This window comes from Triticum aestivum, chromosome 7B, assembly GCF_018294505.1.
Source record: "Triticum aestivum cultivar Chinese Spring chromosome 7B, IWGSC CS RefSeq v2.1, whole genome shotgun sequence".
Taxonomy (NCBI): Eukaryota; Viridiplantae; Streptophyta; class Magnoliopsida; order Poales; family Poaceae; genus Triticum; species Triticum aestivum.
This window is the reverse complement of record NC_057813.1, coordinates 684,887,551-684,906,726: the sequence shown is the minus strand read 5'-3', so window position 1 is coordinate 684,906,726 and position 19,176 is coordinate 684,887,551. Positions and strand designations below refer to the sequence as shown.

At 45.7% G+C, this 19,176-nt stretch overlaps 2 protein-coding genes across 2 annotated transcripts; both read left to right on the top strand.

The window, feature by feature from the left end:
* The first annotated feature begins 3,209 nt into the window (after positions 1–3,209).
* Positions 3,210–4,246, top strand: LOC123162677 (disease resistance protein PIK6-NP-like). Its single transcript, XM_044580456.1, has one exon. It carries the CDS (start codon positions 3,295–3,297, stop codon positions 4,105–4,107), a length of 813 nt encoding a protein of 270 aa, XP_044436391.1. The 5' UTR covers positions 3,210–3,294; the 3' UTR covers positions 4,108–4,246.
* Positions 4,247–6,772: 2,526 nt separating this feature from the next.
* On the top strand, positions 6,773–17,474 carry LOC123158459 (disease resistance protein PIK6-NP-like). Its single transcript, XM_044576443.1, has 4 exons — positions 6,773–6,933; positions 7,543–7,600; positions 13,226–14,306; positions 16,663–17,474. The coding sequence occupies exons 1-4, from the start codon at positions 6,773–6,775 to the stop codon at positions 17,472–17,474; spliced, it is 2,112 nt and encodes a 703-aa protein (XP_044432378.1).
* The last annotated feature ends 1,702 nt before the right edge of the window (positions 17,475–19,176 follow it).

The window sequence follows — 19,176 nt, the reverse complement described above, 5'->3', positions numbered from 1 at the left end:
TGGCATTGCTACCCCCAGGGCCCCCGTCCCGCCTAACCCTGGAGCGGTTGACCACGGGATCTAGCCATTTGACTTTGCACGGACGGGCTTTGACCAGTGGATCTCTCCACCCGGTTTTGTCGGGTCGGCCCAGAGGGACACCGGGGAGCAACATCCGGGCCAAACCCACAGCTAAATCCACTCCATGTAGACCAGACGCGTCCGTTCCCCCCCTCCAGGTGCCGGCGGCGGCGCCGTCCGTGACGGGGCCACACCCCGGAGATGCGTGCCGCCTCTTCGGACATGCCATAACACCATCCGGTTGTGGTAGGTCATCCGATATATATAAACACTTGGAGCAAAGTCCCCTTCGTATAGACCCGATGCGGCTATTCCCCATTCCAGTTGCCGGCTGGCGGCGGCACCGTTCGTGAGGGGGGTCACAACGCTCTGTACAGAACCGAAAAATAATGTATGTATGTTTATTAACACATACTGTATGTAAGTTAGTTAAATAAAAATAATAAAGAAAACAGTGAAGAAAAAGAAAAAAAATATATGTATGCTTATTAACACATACTATATGCTTATTAACACAATCTATAGGTATGCTTATTAACACATACTGTATGCTTAATAATAATAATACTATATGAGAAAAAAGAGAAAAAAGAAAAAAAACTATGTCGGCATAGCTCCTGGTCGGTGCGCTCTGGATCGGTGACGTGTCACCCGTATCTATGCCGACGGCTACCGTCACGGCCGTCGGCATAGATTTGACGTCGTTAGCCGGCCGTGATGACAGTTGTCAGCGGGCCCGCATCTATGCCGACGGCTTATATATACCGACGGCAGCTGTAGGCGTAGTCTAGGATAAGCCGACGGCCTATATATGCCGACGGCTGCTGTCGGCGTAGACACGGATTACCCGACGGCCATTGTACGCCGACGGCCAGGAGCTAGCTGTCGGCATAGCTCGGAGTAGGCCGACGGCAGCCGTCGGCATATATTTGGCTGTCGGTGTAGAGCCCTGTTCCGGTAGTGTTAGGCTGATGTTCAGTGTTAATGGTTGGCTCATTGTCGTGTGTCAAGCAACACTATCGTCTATGCTATAGCACCGATGATGTTTGAACTGTCGGTAGTTGGTAATGGTGCATGCTTGCTATATGCTACGCCGACCTCAAATATAACATGGAGGCAAGTATGGAGGTTTCTATTATCATGATATGAGATATGTTCAGAAGTTGTCTGTGATCTTTTCTGTCCTTTGCATAGCAAATACCTGTGCTTAGAGTCAGTCTATTGTTTCTGTCTGCAAATGCATTGTTGCTCCATGGATTCTTGCAACCAGGAACCCCATAGACCACTCAACTTTACTGGATCCTCCAGAATGTACAATCTGAGAAGCTGCACTCATTTTATTGGCCATAGGTGCTCCTTTTCTCACATGCACCTCAAAGGTTTCAATTGCTCAAGTTTGTTAGTGTCGTCTTGGTCTACTAAAATGCCAGTCAACCCAAGGTGAGCCCTCAGCCCAGGATTTCTTTACATACTACATGTGGCCCTTATTATAGACTATTAAAAATTGCATGTTTTTAGATCAAATGCTCCGTCATGAACAGTAAAAAAAGTAGTAAAAGAATTTAAAAAATTCTGATTTTTTTGGTAAACTTTGATAACTATTTTTTAAGCTTGCAAAATTTCACCACGAAATGATATTCGTGGAAATCATGAAATAAAATGATGCTCCAAAAATGCTAGTTTTAAAAATATTTTGTAGTGCTGATTTTTTTGCCATGACTTCTACGAATGTCATTTCATTTTGAAATTTGTTAAGTATAGAAAACATTGGTCAAAGTTTATCTCAAGAAAAATCTGATTCTTTTTTCAATTCATTTACAATTTTTTATATTACTTTTCATCAGGGTGCATTTGTGCTCAGGATCATAATAGGACTTTCATGTGTGGCATCTTATTGGGATGCCTTTGCAACAATCTTCGAGGGATGCTTTGTCCTCCCTGACAGTCAATGTTGGTGGTGCAAATTTTGCTAGGTTAACAGAGTTCTCGCGGCCTATACTGTTTGAAACGTTTGAAAAGAGGGTAACTGCTGCATTTTTTTTCAGCATATCAGCCACTTGGCTGCTGATTAAACAGAATATTTGCCTCCTGTGTGAGGCGATGGAGAGTTAGTGTGCAGTTCTCTTTGTACTCCCTCCAGTCGTTTTTTCTCTGCGTCTAAGGTCCAGCCCGCATACCAAGGAGAGGAGCAATTAGCAAAAAATGAACTGTTTTGCACCTGGATTCATCCGAAGAGGCCCTGGTTGCATGCGAGATTGGCCCAGACTTCGCATGCATGTCGGCTCTCTCTCTCCCCTGCCCATCTCTCTGCATGCATGCGCCTCTCCCTCTCTCTCTCTCCTGTTTCTGCATGCAAGCAGCTCTTTCTGCCTTGGGAAGATGCGAAACACATGGGAAAGAGAGATAGGATTACTGCAGGCACGCATGCGGTAGAAAGGGATGGAGGGCACGGTTGGAAAGAGCAGCGAAAAAAGGCCAATACGCAGAGCATTGCGGGAAAAACGAAATTTTCTTAAACGCAGAGAAAAAAGGACTGGAGGGAGTACAGCCATCCCTGCAGCCTGCAAACGGAAATTTAGTCTTCTCTTTGCTCTTGTAAACTGTTTTTCTCCCCTTGCTAAAAAAGCAGAGCACCTGCTATTGCACCTAAAAAATAATACAGTACTGTCCCGGCTCATCACAGTATAGCGTACGATTGAGGCGACCCTTGGATTCTTTTCCCGTCTCTTGGCCCAAAAACTAATTCTGTAAAGCAGAGCGAAGATGCTTCGCTCTTTCGCCCATGATTTAAATATAAATTATTATAAAACGGAGAGAAGGTGGAGATCACATTGCTCACCGTGCCAACCATGGCAGCACAGCCCCATCCAACGGAAAGATTCCCGGAAGATGCCCGGCCAAAGCACGACGCTCAGAGGGTGCTTGGATACAAGGGACTATTTTTAGTCTGACTAAAAGTAGTCTTTTTTAGAGGCTAAAGTTCCAAGCACCCCTGACTAAAAAGAGAACTTAATTAATCTTTGGGACTTGCACCTACTACAGCCCATTAGTCTTCGTCTTAGTCCTACCTAAAGACAATATCAAATTACAGATGCTTTGTTTGCAAATTGCAACCAAGCTCCCCTTCTTAGCCCCGTCTTTAGATTGGGTATCCGTCCCCGTCCACACAACACACGCGAGAGCGCGGAGCATTAGCGATAGTACTGCCTCTGCGTCCACCAAATCCTAGTAGTAATGGAGGCCACTCTTCTGAGCGTGGGCAAGACCGTGCTGAATGGGGCTATTGGCTACGCACGGTCCACCATCGCCGAGGAGGTTGCTTTGCAGCTCGGAGTGCGGCGGGATCAGGCCTTCATCACCGATGAGCTGGAGATGATGCAGGGTTTCCTTATGGCCGGGAACGCCGAGGGAAACAACAGCGAGGTCGTCACGATCTGGGTCAAGCAAGTCAGGGACGTGTCCTACGAGGTAGAGGACTGCCTCCTGGACTTCGCTGTCCGTCTAGAGAAGCAATCTTGGTGGCGAATCCCTCGCACGCTGCTGGATCGGCGTCATGTCGCCCAGCGGATGCTGGAGCTCCGGGTGAAGGTTGAAGAAGTCAACAAGCGAAACTTGCGCTACAACCTCGTCAACGGCGCCTCTGGCTCCAATCCCACCTCCGCCGCCGCCAACAGGCCGATGTTTGGCGTTGACGAGTCAAGGCGTGTCGCTATGCTCGACAAGGCAAATGCGAATCTGGTCAAACTCATCAACAAGAAGGATCATGACCTTAGAGTGATCGCATTGTGGGGAACCGGCGGTGATCTCGGTCTGGTGTCCATCATCAGAGCATCCTACGAGGATACGGATCTCAAACTGAAGTTCCCATGTCGAGCATGGGTCAGGGTGATGCATCCTTTCAGTCCAAAGCAATTTGTGCAGACATTACTCAGGCAGTTCCGCACAGCCGTCCTAGGTGTTGACGTTCTGCTGGAGACGGAGAAGACAGGGCAAGATTTGGCTCAGGAGTTCAAAAGATACAGTATGTCAATGAAAAGAGTTACCTGATTGTGCTGACTGACTTGTCTACCGTTGAAGACTGGGACCAAATTAAAGCATGTTTCCCAAACAACAAGAAAGGAAGCCGGATAATTGTGTCTACAGTGCACGCTGAGGTTGCAAGCTTATGTGTAGGGCAAAGAAGCATAGTATCAAAACTGAAACAATTGTCTGCTCACCAGACTATTTATGCTTTCCAGGGTGATCAGGTAATATATATTTATCCAATATTATCAATTCCTAGATAAACTATACTACTTGGCGCATCCAATTACACATTGTCCCTCTAGCAAGGCCACTATATATGTCTGCTTACCCCTCTGGCCAAGATAAGCAAAGTCGGCAAGGGAACCAAACATACATGCTGATTATTGCAACACACATCCCAACTGGAAAAGTACAACCGAAAACAAAATGCAAGAGGATTACAATCTTTGCTACTCCCTCCGTTTAGGTGTGTAAGTCACCTTACGAAAACCAAATAATCCCAAAACACTTAGGCACGGTACATTAATTCTCTCCCCGTTTCTTGTTTTGTGACATATCAACCAATAAGAGACATGCTTTCAATGACTTGAGACTACCAAACATGACATGTAGTGGTTAGTTCATTGCATGCAAAGCTATTAATTAGCAAAAAGACATTAAGTTTTCTCGTTTTTCTCTCAACCTTGGTTGCGGTGCACAACGTAAGATGACTTAGGCTGGTCATAGTGGGAGTAACTTAAGGAGTAACATAGATGCCACATAAGCAAAAATGATGACGCGGCAAGTAGTTAATGAGGAGAGAGGCAAATAGAGTAACATAATATGTTACCATCACATAGCGCTTTTCAATGCAAAATGAGTCTACATAGTGATAAATGAAGACATCTATGTTACTACACATATGACACCACCCACTATGAAGGTAATAACATAGGCTAGTAACATATACATGTTACTACTCTAAGTTACTCCCCACTATGACCAGCCTTACACACCTAGACGGAGGGAGTACACAACAATCCATTCTCTATCCTTTTCCAAAGAAAATCAATACATTCTCTATTCTTTGAGTCGCTATCTTGGCTTTTATAGTCCCCAGCTTCGTACTCCAAATAGAAACTGGAATACCAATTAATGTGCAAGTAGCTCAGTTTATCAGTCTTTTAATATCACCTCTGTTTGCCATAAAGCAATTGAGTCCTCGTATCTGTTGACCCTATACCATGTGTGCATATAAATCACCGGGTCTATATCTTCATTTGTTCTACTGGTTCTGTATTTTTTTTTCAAAAAGGAGGATCACCCCCGGACTCTACATCAATACGATGCATGTGGCCATATTATTAAGCAAAAGGTCCAAAATGTGTGTGGTACGGTGCAAGCTTATAAAAAGAGCCAAACGTAAACTGAAGATAAAAGTTATCACAACCGGCAAGAACAGATCATGATGACTAAACATCTAGCCTATTATTAGACCGCCATCCAAACCGGTTGTAAGTATCCCGTGCTATTGTCTCCTAACGATTGCACCCAATAGCCATAAGCTCCTTGGCTTCCGTATGACTAAGTATCGACCATGTACGGATCCAACCAAGTGGCTCGGTATATAACCTGCAGTTCCATATAACCCAAAGTAATGTGCATACTCCTATGTGAATAAGTCCGGCAGTATTTGGATCCACTTCATTTAGTCACGTCCCAAATAACGTGTAAATGATGTTTGAAGGGCTGCCACTGAAGCTACATGAATCGTATGCCATAAAAGCCTGGTAAGAGGACATTTGAGAATGAGGTGTTACCTGTGGTTCTATACTACTCCCTTAGTTCTAGATACATCTCTTTTTATCCATTTTGATGACAAGTATTTTCGGACGGAGGGAGTATATAATTGTAAATTTTTCCTAATTATCAGAATGTGTCAATTCTTTTCTCATTATAACAAGTTACCCATGGTTGCGCATTTGAACTAAAACCACGACACTAACTATGGATCGATCGGAGTGAGTACAACTTTAGCCATAGCGTGCAACACGTCTACAACATAAACAAGTATTTCCCACCATATTTATAGCAACTAGCAGAATAAATGCTAATAGGAAACTTAAAAACATTACCTATATGAGTTTTGCTTCGGTACACCCTCTTCCAGAAAAGTTCACAAATTTCTATCACTCAAGATTACCTATATGAGTTTTACATCTTCAAAAAAGAGCCATCTTCAACAGATGATGTATATTGGTGATGTAAAAGTCCAACTCCAATAGATGATGTATACTCAAGATGTAAAATTAGAAATTTCAACTACTACTTCAGTTGAAACATAATTCAAACATAACAAGTTCAACTACTACTTCAGTTGAAACATAGTTCTAATTAAAAAAACATAAATTAAAGACTACTACAACTAATTGAAACTACTACATCCATCACTCCTCGTCATTCGAAGGCATCCAAAACTCCTCGCTGTCATCCTCCTAGTGTCCCCGAACTTCTCGTTGTCCTCCTCTGAGGACTTGACAGGGATCACCGTCGAGGGGCTGGCCTCATCCTCCTTCTTCACCCCCTTCTTCTTCATCTGTTCAGCCTCGCACTTCCAGAAGAACCCGTGCTCAGCCTCGAGATACTCCGGATGCTCCCGGCAAACTTCGCCATCGCCGCCTCATCGCTATCGCCGGGAGCAACGACAATGGCCAACTTCTTCTTCATCTCCTCCATCCAAATATTGTCTGGCACGAGGAACACTGCATCCGCCCAGGTATCAATCTTTGGGAAGTTGAGGTCCTTCCTCGGCCTCCCAGCACGCCATACGACCATGTTGTATGCACGAGCGGCCTCCTCGACGGTCAGGTATGTGCCGGGTCAGAAGCGGCGAACGGCATCGGAGAACTTGACGTCAAAGTTGCCGGACGGCTTTGCCTGCACGTCGAAGAACTCCGTCTTGCTCTTTGGTAGCTTTTTCGGCAGCATGGCAACAGCGGGGTAGTGGCGGCTGCGCGGCGGCGGCTGTTGCGGCCGAGCGTCGTGGCGGTGGGAGTGAGGAATCGAGGCAGCGGCAGTCGGTAATCGAGGCGGGGGGCGGCAACAGAGGAGCGGCGGCAGGGGTGGTTCGCTGCCGGATCTGGCACTGGCGGGCGGCAGTGGGAGTGTGGTGGGCAAATCGGGGCGGCGGATGGAGAAAGAAGAAGGGAAGGGAAATTGAAGACGGTTGGTGGTTGGCGCGCAACCGTGGTCACCTGGAGGTGGAGATGCAAATTTGCATCTTCAGGTGTTGTATTTTACATCTTCTGAAGGAGGTCATCTATTTTTTTTCATCAACATCATCTGTTGGAGATGGGTTTATGGGCCTCGGAGATGCAAAAGTTAGTTATTTTTGCATCTACATCATCTATTAAATATGCTGATACAGGGTAAGATCTAAATTGTGGCCACTGCCTAACATTGCTCGCATGTGTGCAGAGTTCCCATGGTCGAGAAGATCTCACCGGAGGGTCATGGTCAACCACAGACACTACCGGTACCTTGCCCAATTGTATCAGGTTGATAGCAGCTGCTTCAGAGGCATCTTATCTTGTTGGGCGTGAAAAAGAGAAATACGAACTTATCAAACTAATTGCAAATGAAGATATCCAACAAAGTAAGGTGATATGGGTGTCGGGGATGGTTGGTATTGGAAAAACTACTCTAGTACAAGCTATCTACCAACACCAGGAGCTCCGTGGAATGTTTGAGAAGCATGCTTATGCAACAATCTTGCGTCCCTTCATTCTCGAGGAGCTCCTTACGAGCTTAGTCGTGCAATTAGATGAAGAAAATTCTGAAGAGGACATGATGGGCTTGTTGCACAATGAAAAGAAAAGATTACCATTGAGGTCTCTTGAAGAGTTGATCAAGTTGTTTGCCAGACATTTAGCAACAAAGAGGTGCTTCATTGTTCTTGATGATCTGTTGTCTACTACTGAGTGGGACGGGATAAGTCAAGCATTCCCTGAAACAGAAAATACAAGTCAGATCATAGTTACCACAAGATTCTCTAATATTGCCAAACAGTGCTCATGGGGAAAAAGTAGCATATACACACTCTTTGCTCTAAACTACCATGACGCACATAGCCTCTTCACAACAAAGGTACTTACAATGTAGGAAATACTTCATTTTTTAATCATATATTTATTTTTAATAAGGATTGTACAAATTACCACAGTACTCCAATCTTGTTCCAGCTTTTGGTAACAATTACACTGTCATATATTATAATACATATATATGCGCACATAGAGTTGTATTTCCTGTAAAACTGTAATGCTTAACGCATGGTGATTTGTTAAATAAGAATGTAACACATACGCTATCATGAAAATGCACAATTATATAACTTTTAGTAATAAAGCTTTAGGCAGGATAGCACTGTGTAATTCATGATAATTTTTTCTTTATCATGCAATCAAACCTCCAAAATTCTATATGCGGCACTCAGTTTTTTGCTATATACTCGAATTTGTAATGTTCTTGATGCTCCACTCAACAGTTTACCTTTTTTTGAACGGCACTCAGTTCAGTTTAGCTTTGTGTTCAGTGAAGCTTATAGGTTAAATATTGTTTACTTGATTCCCTCGCAATTTAGTTTGTCTACTTAAAAAAAAGAGGGATCAAACTCCCGCCTCCGCATCGATTCATGAACGTAACCCTTTGATTAGCTAGGCCGGGGGTCTATCCTCCTTTCAAAAAAAAAAACCCCTTTGATATAGCTATTGCAACATCCAGAAGGTCCAAACAAGTTGAAAAACTTAAAAAAAAAAGAGGCACACATATAGCAATCCGGGAGAAAGACTACCGATACATGATCCATAGAGAATGAAGTCCCGTGTGTCACCAATGCTGCAACTAGGCCACCACCCATATAACGGCTTAAGAAATCTTGAGTGGCCATCTTCCACAGGTTGTAGCCAGAGACCATGGATGCCTGGTCCTCCTCTGGCAAAGATAAGACCTCGTATGGATCCAATTAACATCCTTATAAGTTACCTGCAAACTTTTAGAATTTTCGCCCAAAATACAATCATTATGACAATTCCATCTGTCCCAAAGTAAAGCACAAACTCCAATGCAAATTTTACCCTTCAGCTTAGGATGTACCCCCACTAACCAGTTTCCAAATACATTGGTACTACTCGTTGGCGGTGGCCAATTAATAGCTACATGGATTAAACGCTACATCAAGTTGGCAAGTCGACATGTAAGAAATAAATGGTGAATCGATTCCTCGTCTCCACAGAAGCAATATTTTTGTGAACCCCTGCCAATTCCACTTTTTTAGATTGTTATTATTGGTCAGGATCACTTTCCTGTCCAAGTACCACATACTATCAATTTCGAAATATATTTGGGGCGGTAGCTGGCTATCACTCATGAGGTCCATATACATAAATTTAACAAGCAAGACACATGAATTGTGAAGCTTCCAGCAGAAGGTATGTGGCTCCTTGGCGAGGTTGACCATCATCTACCTGTGCATGCTTTATCAAAAAATCAATCTCTGCATGTGCTTCGACCAGTCTATCCATCTGTCCCCAGTAAAGGCTTGCCTGAATCCATTATTCAGCAGAGAAACACCAAAGAAAAGTGTATCCATTGTAGGTCAATCTTTTCCTTAACCCTTCGACATCTAAAATAATAGTTAACCCATTGGACCCATTTGTCAGGAAAGCCTTCATTCACATGTTTTGTTGGTTGTTGTATAAAAGGCCATTTGACCTCATCATAATCTTTTTCGAAATACGCCTTGAAGATAACCACATCGAGTTTCTTCGGGTGCAACTCGTGATCCGTGAATAGTATCATGGAAAATAACTATCCCCTCTAGGAGTGTCGCCTGAGCTTGAATGCACTCTACGTCACTGCGTCGGCCACGCCACTTGTGGGCAATCACAATTATGCAGTTCCTTGCTATGTCGGTGAATATTTTTAAGCTGGCATTGAGTAGACAAAGAAGGTGAAATTGATGTGTTTGATAGCCTCCTCTATCTTAGGAAGAAGGGTGATGATGCCAAAGTTGAGCTTGTGTAAGGGCTATACAACTCCGTGAACGGAGCCATCAATTCCCCCTCAATAAACATCCATAACCTTTATTATGTTCCATTTCGGAAATGGCATCCCACACTTGTTTCTCCATGAAGGAAGCTGAGGGATGTCCTATGTGACACCCTCATCTAGCAAGATAAAGTTCGTTACTGGGAATCTAAGGGCATGTACAATGGTTCTATCTTAGCAATGCCACGTAGGATAGATGATGAGGTGGAGGAGAGAGAACTCATAAGAAAAGACTTGTCTTCTCTTATTTAAGAGAAGACAAGAGGTGATCTCTTAGCACAATATGTCTCACCACATTTTTAGGAATTACTAGTTATTGAAGATAAGGCTAAGATATGACCCATTGTAGACAAGTTTTTTTGTCATCTCTAAATCACATGCAAGACTTAAGATAAGATTATCTTATCAACCATTGTACATGCCCTAACAACAACCTATAAAAATTACTCCCTCCGTCCCACAATGTAAGAGGTTTTTGCAGCTTGCAAAAACGTCTTACATTGTGGGACGGAGGGAGTAGTTATGTACACCTTGAGTTTGTCCTCACCGACCATTGTACCATCTTCCTCTCTAATTGGAAATTCCTGTTCTTTTGGTGTCTACCATTAGTGATGAGATGAAATACATAGCGTTTCTATTACCCTCGAGAATGTGCCGCGCAGGGCCGTACCCGAGAAAACGGGGGCCCTGTTCAACATCCAAAATTAAGCCCTTGATATAACCATTGGCAATTATTAGGAAAAAAAAATTATACTCAAATTCTCAAAACTCAAAATTAGCGTAAACATGCATCCTTCTAGCAGCCTTGATAGAAAATCTTCAATTTGTTTTTCATAAGCAATCTTCTCCAAAATGCCACTTGATTATTTTGCTAAAAACATATCAAGAACACATTTTTAGATTGAATGATTAGTATATGATGTGTTAGAAATAGAACATATATAAGCAAACTCTTTTTATGAGTTCTGGTAGTCTTGTTAAAGCTCTAGTCGGGCAGCGTAGGTAGAAGCAGCAACAAAATCTAATAAGCAGAGACACCTAATAAATAGATATTGGATTGAGGGTAGAGCGTAAATAGATGTTTATTTCGGAGAAACCGCAAAGGAATTAAGCTAGGAGCCGTGCGATGGAGCAAAGGATGTGCATGTGTCGCTGGAAGTGAAAGAGACTACGGAGAAAGAGAATAGGAAGGAGGAGAGGCGTGCGTGAGATGGAGTACTGGGAGCTAGTATTACCGTGCATGTTCCCAAGGAATACTAGTAGTACTTCGTATTAAAAAATGCATTGATTGGTCATTAATTAAGAAGCATATTTGCATAAGTGTTCAGAAAAAATAGTGTACAGAAAAAATTGGGGCCCCTGGTCACTTGGGGGCCCTGTGCTGTTGAACATGCTGCACATGTGTCCGGTACGGGCCTGGTGCCGCGTGTGGTTAAAATCTATTAATATGATCTCCAATCCACAAGGACGAACCACATGGTACCATGTAAATAGATTCTGTCCATGTATGTTGTGCAATTATGTCAAATCACGTGATTCATAATTCATACTGTAATTTACTTAATAAAAAATACATGTGTTATAAATACTTAAATATATCTTATGGAGAACTCAACTCCTACCCCTTCTGATTTTTAATTCCTCCTTTTTAACCATGAAACAGATAAAAGTACATTTTTTGAAACAACTTTTTATTGAAAAAGCAAAGGCAACCGACGAACAGAGTTTACAGCTCTCGGCTCCAGCCAGAAGTAGCCACAGCAGAATTATTACACATTCAAACATCCAGCAGATTAAAAGTCCACTAAGAGAACTTCGAATGGCCCCTATAGGAACTACAAGCGCAGAGGCACTGAACTCCCTACAGGCGCATCATCCAGCCAGGCAATTCTAAGCAACTCCCCGCGATGATGGTCGAGCAGCTTCAAGCATTGGAGGAGTAGTACACCCTGGGACTCCGCGCACAAGATCTTCCATTGATAAATATGTCTCCCCACCATCTCCAGTACACATTTGATGCTTCTCCATCTTCGCCCCTGGAACACAATTTCATTCCGAAACAACCATAAGCTCCATAAGGTAGCAGCAGAAATCAAATTTACAGCATCAAAACTCTTTTTCTTCTTCCAAAAAGGAAGCAAAGACTCAAACGAATTAGGTACAGGCATCTTGGTACAGTTAGCTATCACCAGCCAAACTTGTCGAGCAACTACACAATCAAAAAACAGATGCTGGAGGCTTTCAGGTTCACAGTAAAAGACACAAGTCAGGTCTTCCACATGCTGGCGCTTAGCCAGATTGTCCCTGGTTAGACTTTTATTATTCACAATTAGCCACAGAAAAACATGAATATTAGGGGGAACTTTGATTTTCCAAATATAATCCCTCCAGATAGAGACCACGCTCCCCCAATTAATCATCTTATACATAGATTTAACAGAGTATGACCCTTTACTTTCCATAGACCAAACAGGCTTATCCGCCAAGTTATTAAAAGGAACACTTTTAATCATACCGAGAAGTTCATTCCAGGAACACAAGATATCTTCACTAACACACCTTCTAAAGGTCAGCTGGAGATTCTCCCCATCCCACACCTGAGCCACTGAGGCATCTTGTTGTTGACAAATCACAAAAAGATCCCAAAAGCTAGTTTTGAGTGAACAATCACCCACCCAAGTATCATGCCAAAAGGAAATATTTCTCCTATTCCCAGGAATCCATCTATAAAAAGTTTTGGCAGCAGAGCAAGCCCAGGTGAAACTCTTCCAGAAGGGAGATCCCATCCCAGACTTAGCCCAAAGTATGCTAGGTCTATTCACACTATACTTGAACTCCAACAATTTCTTTCCAGTCACTATCCCTATCATCAAAAAATCGTTTACTCCAAGCAGCCAACAAAGACATATTGAATTTCCTAAGATTAGGGACCCCCAAACCACCCCACTCTTTCTTTTGGGAGAGATAATTACATTGTTTTTTTATAAAGTACTTAAATATATTTTATGGAGAACTCAACTCCTACCACATAATTACACTGTACATGTTTCAGGTATTTAAGGAGACTGTAAATTTCGATGAGCAATATCCTGAGCTAGCTGAACAGGCAGACCTGATATTGAGAATGTGCCGTGGACAACCCCTGGCAATTGTCACCACAGCTACCTTCTTGGCAAACCAACCAAAAACCTTGGAGGAGTGGAGAAGATTTAATGAGCAAATCAATGATGAGCTGGAGATGAATACAGAGGTTGGGGTCATAAGAGCACTCCTTAGCAAATGCTACGATGGCTTACCCTATCACCTAAAATCTTGTCTATTACACATGTCCATCTTCCTCCAAGACCAAAAGGTTAGCCGGAGACGGTTGGTGCGGCGGTGGACTGCAGAAGGTTACTCAAGGGTGGTGCGTGCCAGGTCCGTGGAGGAAACGAGAGAGAGCTACTTCATGGAACTCATAAGCAGGGGCATGATACTACCGACTCAACAATCATTTCGTAGCACAAAAGGAATTGACTCGTGCCAAGTCCATGATATGATCCGTGGAATTGGTAATTCTAAGTCAGTGGAAGCAAATCTTGTTTTCAGATTGGAGGAAGGTTGTAGCCTAGACGGAGTGGGCACAGTCCGACACCTTGCTGTAAGTTGGAATTGGGAGGAAGACCAAAGTGAATTTGAGAGCATAGTGGGCATATCTCATACACGGTCATTGACAATATTTGGCAAGTGGAGGCCATTTTTCATTTCTGAGAAGACAAGGCTTCTACAAGTACTTGACCTGGAAGACACGTCAGGTCTAGTTGATCATCACCTCGAGCATATCGGAATTCTTCTTCACCTAAGATACCTATCCCTAAGAGGATGTCTTCATATTTATCACCTGCCAGGTTCGGTGGGTAACCTAAGGCAACTCCAGACATTAGATATTGCAGGCACATCCATATTCAAGTTACCAGGGAGCATTGTCAAGCTTAGTAAGCTACAGCATATTCTTGCTGGCGCCATCAGAAATCAAGATGACAACGACGACGACTTTGAAACATCCTTTGAAGATGTGCCAAAGCTAACGAGGAACAGGCTATGCTTTTTGACTTGCTCTTCAGTGGCACTATGTGTGGGATGCTGCGCATCTCCTCTTGTGGCAGAGAGTTTGGATATTGTTAAAAGGGAGAGAGTGATTGGTGGAATTGTTGTTGTATTGCTTGAGCCTCATGGGCATATATATAGGAGTACATGATCTACTTGGAGTACAAGGCAAGCTAGAATATTTCCTAGTCTTAACCTATGTTTCCTAATACAATCACGTTACTCAACATCCCCCCGCAGTCACAACGGTAGCGATGCAGACGTTGAGACTGGAGAAGAATCCGAAGGTAAGCCGACGGACACCCCCCACAGTCGTAACGGTCGATGCATCGCGGAGTCGTGGCTGGAGTGGAAACCAACGAGGTTGCTCAAGCGGGCGGTAGCCCTTTGTGCCGTTTGTCGATGTAGCCGAGAGCGTGTGTGGTGGAGCCGTGGTCGAGGTAGCCGTGCGAAGAATGCCGTGGTCGATGTCGAGTCGGGGTGGCCGGTGTCGAGGAAGTCGCCGTGGAGCCGCGGGCGCAAGGGGGCGCCGAGTTAGTCGTGGGCGCAGTGGTGTCGAAGTAGTGGTGCGCCAGGACGGAGATGATGTTGACGACGCGTCGCGCCGGGGTTGCCAACCCTGGGGACACATCGTAGACGAAGGCACGCGTCGGTGTTGCCAGCACCGGGCATGCGTAGACGGACGAAGACGAAGTTGACGAAGCGCCGCACCAGGCTTGCCAGGCCCGGGGACACATCGTGGACGAAGGCACGCGGCGGTGTTGCCAGTACCGGGCATGCATAGACTGGGACCTGCACAAGCTGTACGAAGACGAAGGGGGTGGACGGGCGGCGGCGGCGGCTATGAAGGTAGCGGCGGCGGCGGCCAAAGAAGAGCGGCAGCGGCGGCGGCTAGGTTAGCAGTGCGGCGGCGGTGCTCGAAGTAGGCGAAGAACCCTGACAGCGTGACGAAGACCGGCGCGGACGGTGGTGTTCCCGCGCCAAAGGAGACGGCGCGGCGCATACCACGGGAGATCGACGCGCGGGGACGGCGATGGACCGCGGGCCGCGGCGCTACGACCCGAAGGGGCGACGCGGCGGCGGCGGGCAGGTCGGGGTGACGACGGAAGACCTCGGGACGGTCGCAGGGACCGCGGGCCGCGGTGCTACAGCCCGAAGGGGCGGCACAGCGGCGGAGCGCGGGGTGGTGCAACCGCGTGGACGGCCTCGAGACGGCGGCGTGGACCGCGTGCCACGCTCGCTACGGCCCGACGGAGCGACGCAGCGGCGGCGCGAGGGTCGGTGCAGCCACGGGGACGGCCTGGAGTGGACGACCTCGGGGCGGCGGTAGACCGCGGGCCGCGGCACTACGGCCTGAAGGGGCGACGCAACGGTGACGCGGGTCGGTGCAGCCGGGAGGAGAACCACGGGGCGGCGGCGCTGCGGCCCGACGGGGCGACGCAGCGGCAGCCCGTTGCTCGATCGACGGAGGGGCGCGCTGAACTCGGAGACGATCTTCACGGGACCTGCGAAGGCGCGCGTAACCGACGGGCCAGGTCGGTCGCGCGGCGTAGATGAGGCTGATAGCGGCGGCGAGCGGGTGATCAAGCCGATCGCGCGCGAGGTCGGGGACACCGCTCGGTGAAGGCGTGGTGGCGGCGGAGTCCGAGATGAAGCCGGCAGCGGCGGGCGGCAGGGCGGCTATGATTGGCCGCCGCATGGCGCGAGGCCGCCGGGTCGGGGTGATGCAGGAGTCCCGGTCGGAGCAGGCGGTGACGGCCGGCGTAGATCGACGGGCGGGCCGTCGCGCGAACGGCGGCGGTGAAGGGCCGCCGCATGATGCGAGGCCGCCGGGTCGGGGCGACCGGCGGGTAGACGCGTGGACGACGCGTGAGGCCGCCAGGTCGGTGAAGACGCCGGTGTAGTCGATGCCGAAGTCGGAGTAGAGGCGCACGGGGTCGACGGCGGCGGTGGGCGACGCAAACCGGATCACAAAGACCGGAAAACCAAAAAGTAGACGCCGATCAAAGTGACCGGCGAGAGAGAAAACCCGGATCAAAGGATCGGAAAAAAGACTCTCTAGGGCAGCCGGTCAACACGACCGGCGGACAAACCCTAGGTACGGGCGGCGCAGCCCCCGGCGGCGGTCAAGGAGACCGACCGCCCCGGGGGCGGCGCGCAGGTGCGGAAGCGGTGGCGGCTAGGGTTTAGGATCGACTTGCGATAGATACCATGTTAAAAGGGAGAGAGTGATTGGTGGAATTGTTGTTGTATTGCTTGAGCCTCATGGGCATATATATAGGAGTACATGATCTACTTGGAGTACAAGGCAAGCCAGAATATTTCCTAGTCTTAACCTATGTTTCCTAATACAATCACGTTACTCAACAGATATGGATGGAGACGTGAACAGGCGTGATGTATGCACTGCGTGCTGCTGCTCCATTTTACCTGCGTTTGCAAGGCACCAATGTCTACGTGGTGTTGCAGTTCCCAGAGGATTCCATAAACTGAAAGCCCTGCACACTCTGGGTGCTGTGAACATCGCATCGGGGAAGGCCGCTCTAGAAGACTTGAGCAGACTTGGCGGGCTTCGTAAGTTAAGGGTAACTGGCATCAACAAGAGAAACAGTAAAGAGTTCTGTTCGACAATTGCTCATCTCAGGTGCTTGGAATCGCTGTCAATGCAGTCAGCGGGCAAGCCTGGTTTATCTGCCTGCTTGGATGGCTTGCGCGCGCCCCCGAAAAACCTCCAGAGCCTCAAGTTTTACGGTAATATGGTCACTTTGCCAGGATGGGTGAAGGGCGAGGGGCTTAAAAATCTCGTGAAGTTAAAGCTACAGAGCTCAAGGATGTTGCTATGTGATGCTGCCGTAGAAGTCCTTGGGAGTTTGCCAAAACTGGCCATACTGCGTCTGTGGAAGGAGTCTTTCGATGGAAATGATATCCGTGTCACTTTCCATCAGGACACATTCCCGAGTCTGGTGCTGCTGGAACTGGATCGGGTCGGTGACCTCAGATCAGTGAAGTTTGAACAGGGAGCAACAGCTAAGCTAGAGCTGCTGCAGTTTCGTAGTTCGCTTAAAGCAGCACACGTTGGCTTGTTTTCTGGGCTACGAAATCTTCTGAGCTTCAAGGAATTTAAGCTTGTGGGTACCTACGAGCACAACTTCGTGGCAGACTTGCAGGAACAGCTTGCATGTAATTTCAATCGTCCTGCCTTCAAGACCTACTGAACTCCAGTGTCAGTCGTATTGATCTGACCTAGTAGGTTTACCGTTCCGTCTACATGCATCTTTCCTTCATGTCGATGTTTTCCCCGTTCGTGTTTCTCACATGTTTACTACCTGTATTTATTTATTTGGATGATTTGGAACAACCAATGTTATTCTTTGTGTGTAAGCATCGTCATGGCTTTACATCACGATCTCTGCTGCTGATCAGACCAGCACGCAGTAGTCCGGTACATCCGATTTTTGCTTCTGATCAGAGGATTCTTTTGCACGAAAAATTTAATTATATTTCAGGTAATTAGCCTGGATGTTGTATCGATGACCTGAACGCAAAGGTGTCCGGTAGAATAATGAAATCCGCATCCTCAAAAATACTGTATCTTAGGAGATGGGCTGACAGGGTTTACTAGTGTTCTTCCTCAATCCCACTGAACACACTAGTTCAGACACACGGTTCAGTTTTACAGGAGTCGTTCAGAGAGAAGAAAAGAAAAGAGGGGGCAGGGGAAATGAGAGCAGTGGGTAAGAAGATGAGCCAGCCGTCCCCGTGCTGATCCCTCTGGCTCTGGATGCCGAGGCCATCGTGGATCCATGTTTTTTTCTTCTTTTTTTCTGTTATCATCATGGTTCCGTGCTTAAAGGGGGCCTCTTATTCCGCGCCTTTTGCGCCACAGAACGCAAGGGGCACAACGACTTGATCTTGTGCCGTCGGCCTCCTGTACCATCAGGCTAACCAGGAGAGCGACTACATGCTACTGACTATTTACATCGCGGACCTTTTAAGAACAACAACGGACGCGCTATTTATTGCACAAAATGCGTTTTTTTAATGTGAACCAAAAAATTGATAGTTCACAGATTTCAAAAGCAAAGTTCACGAACATGCAAAAGAATTCATGTATTCAAAAAATTTAAAACATTTTGAAAACAAGTTCACAAATTTTAAAACAATTCATGAATTTGAGAAAAATCAAAAACAAAAGAGTTTAAAAAGTTTGAGTTCGAAAAAGATTTCCTCGATTCTGAAAAAAATCACAAATTTGCAGAAAAAAATATGGATTTTTAAAAAATTTCATCAAATTTAAAAAAAAGTTCATTGATTCGGAAAAAGTTCATCAATTCTTGAAAAAGTTAAAAAATTTGATATTTTTTAATCAATTAAAAAAATTTCATTGAATTTCAGAAAATGTTCAACGATTATGAAAAAATTTCGTCGGATTTGAAAAAAAATTCATCAATTCTAAAAAAGTTCTCAAATTTGGAGAAAGTTCATTTATTTTAGAAAAAACTCCAAAAAATTTAAGAAAATTAAAAAAGAAAAATAAAAATACAAGAAAGGAAAAATAAAAAAGGAAAACGGAAATTAAAAAAAGAAGAAGAGGAAGGAAAGGGAGAAGTAAACTAATCAGGCTATCTACTACGTAGGTCTCGCCCCCTGGCGGGAGGAAGATGGGCCAGCCCAATACAAGTCATGGGGAGCGGTTTTTCAGGGACGTTTTTGACTGGTTTTCCGTGCGTTTTTTTTCCTGTTTGGTTATGTGGTGGTTTCGACCGGTTTTTTGTGTGGGCTTTTCCCTTTTTTTGTGGTGGTTTTGACAGGTTTTGTGTGGCTTTTTCTGTTTGTTTCTGTGGTAGTTTCCGTGTATCTTTCTTCGGTTTTTTGTTTTTCTTGTTTGGTTTTCTTCTGTTTTTTTTTCTCTTTTTA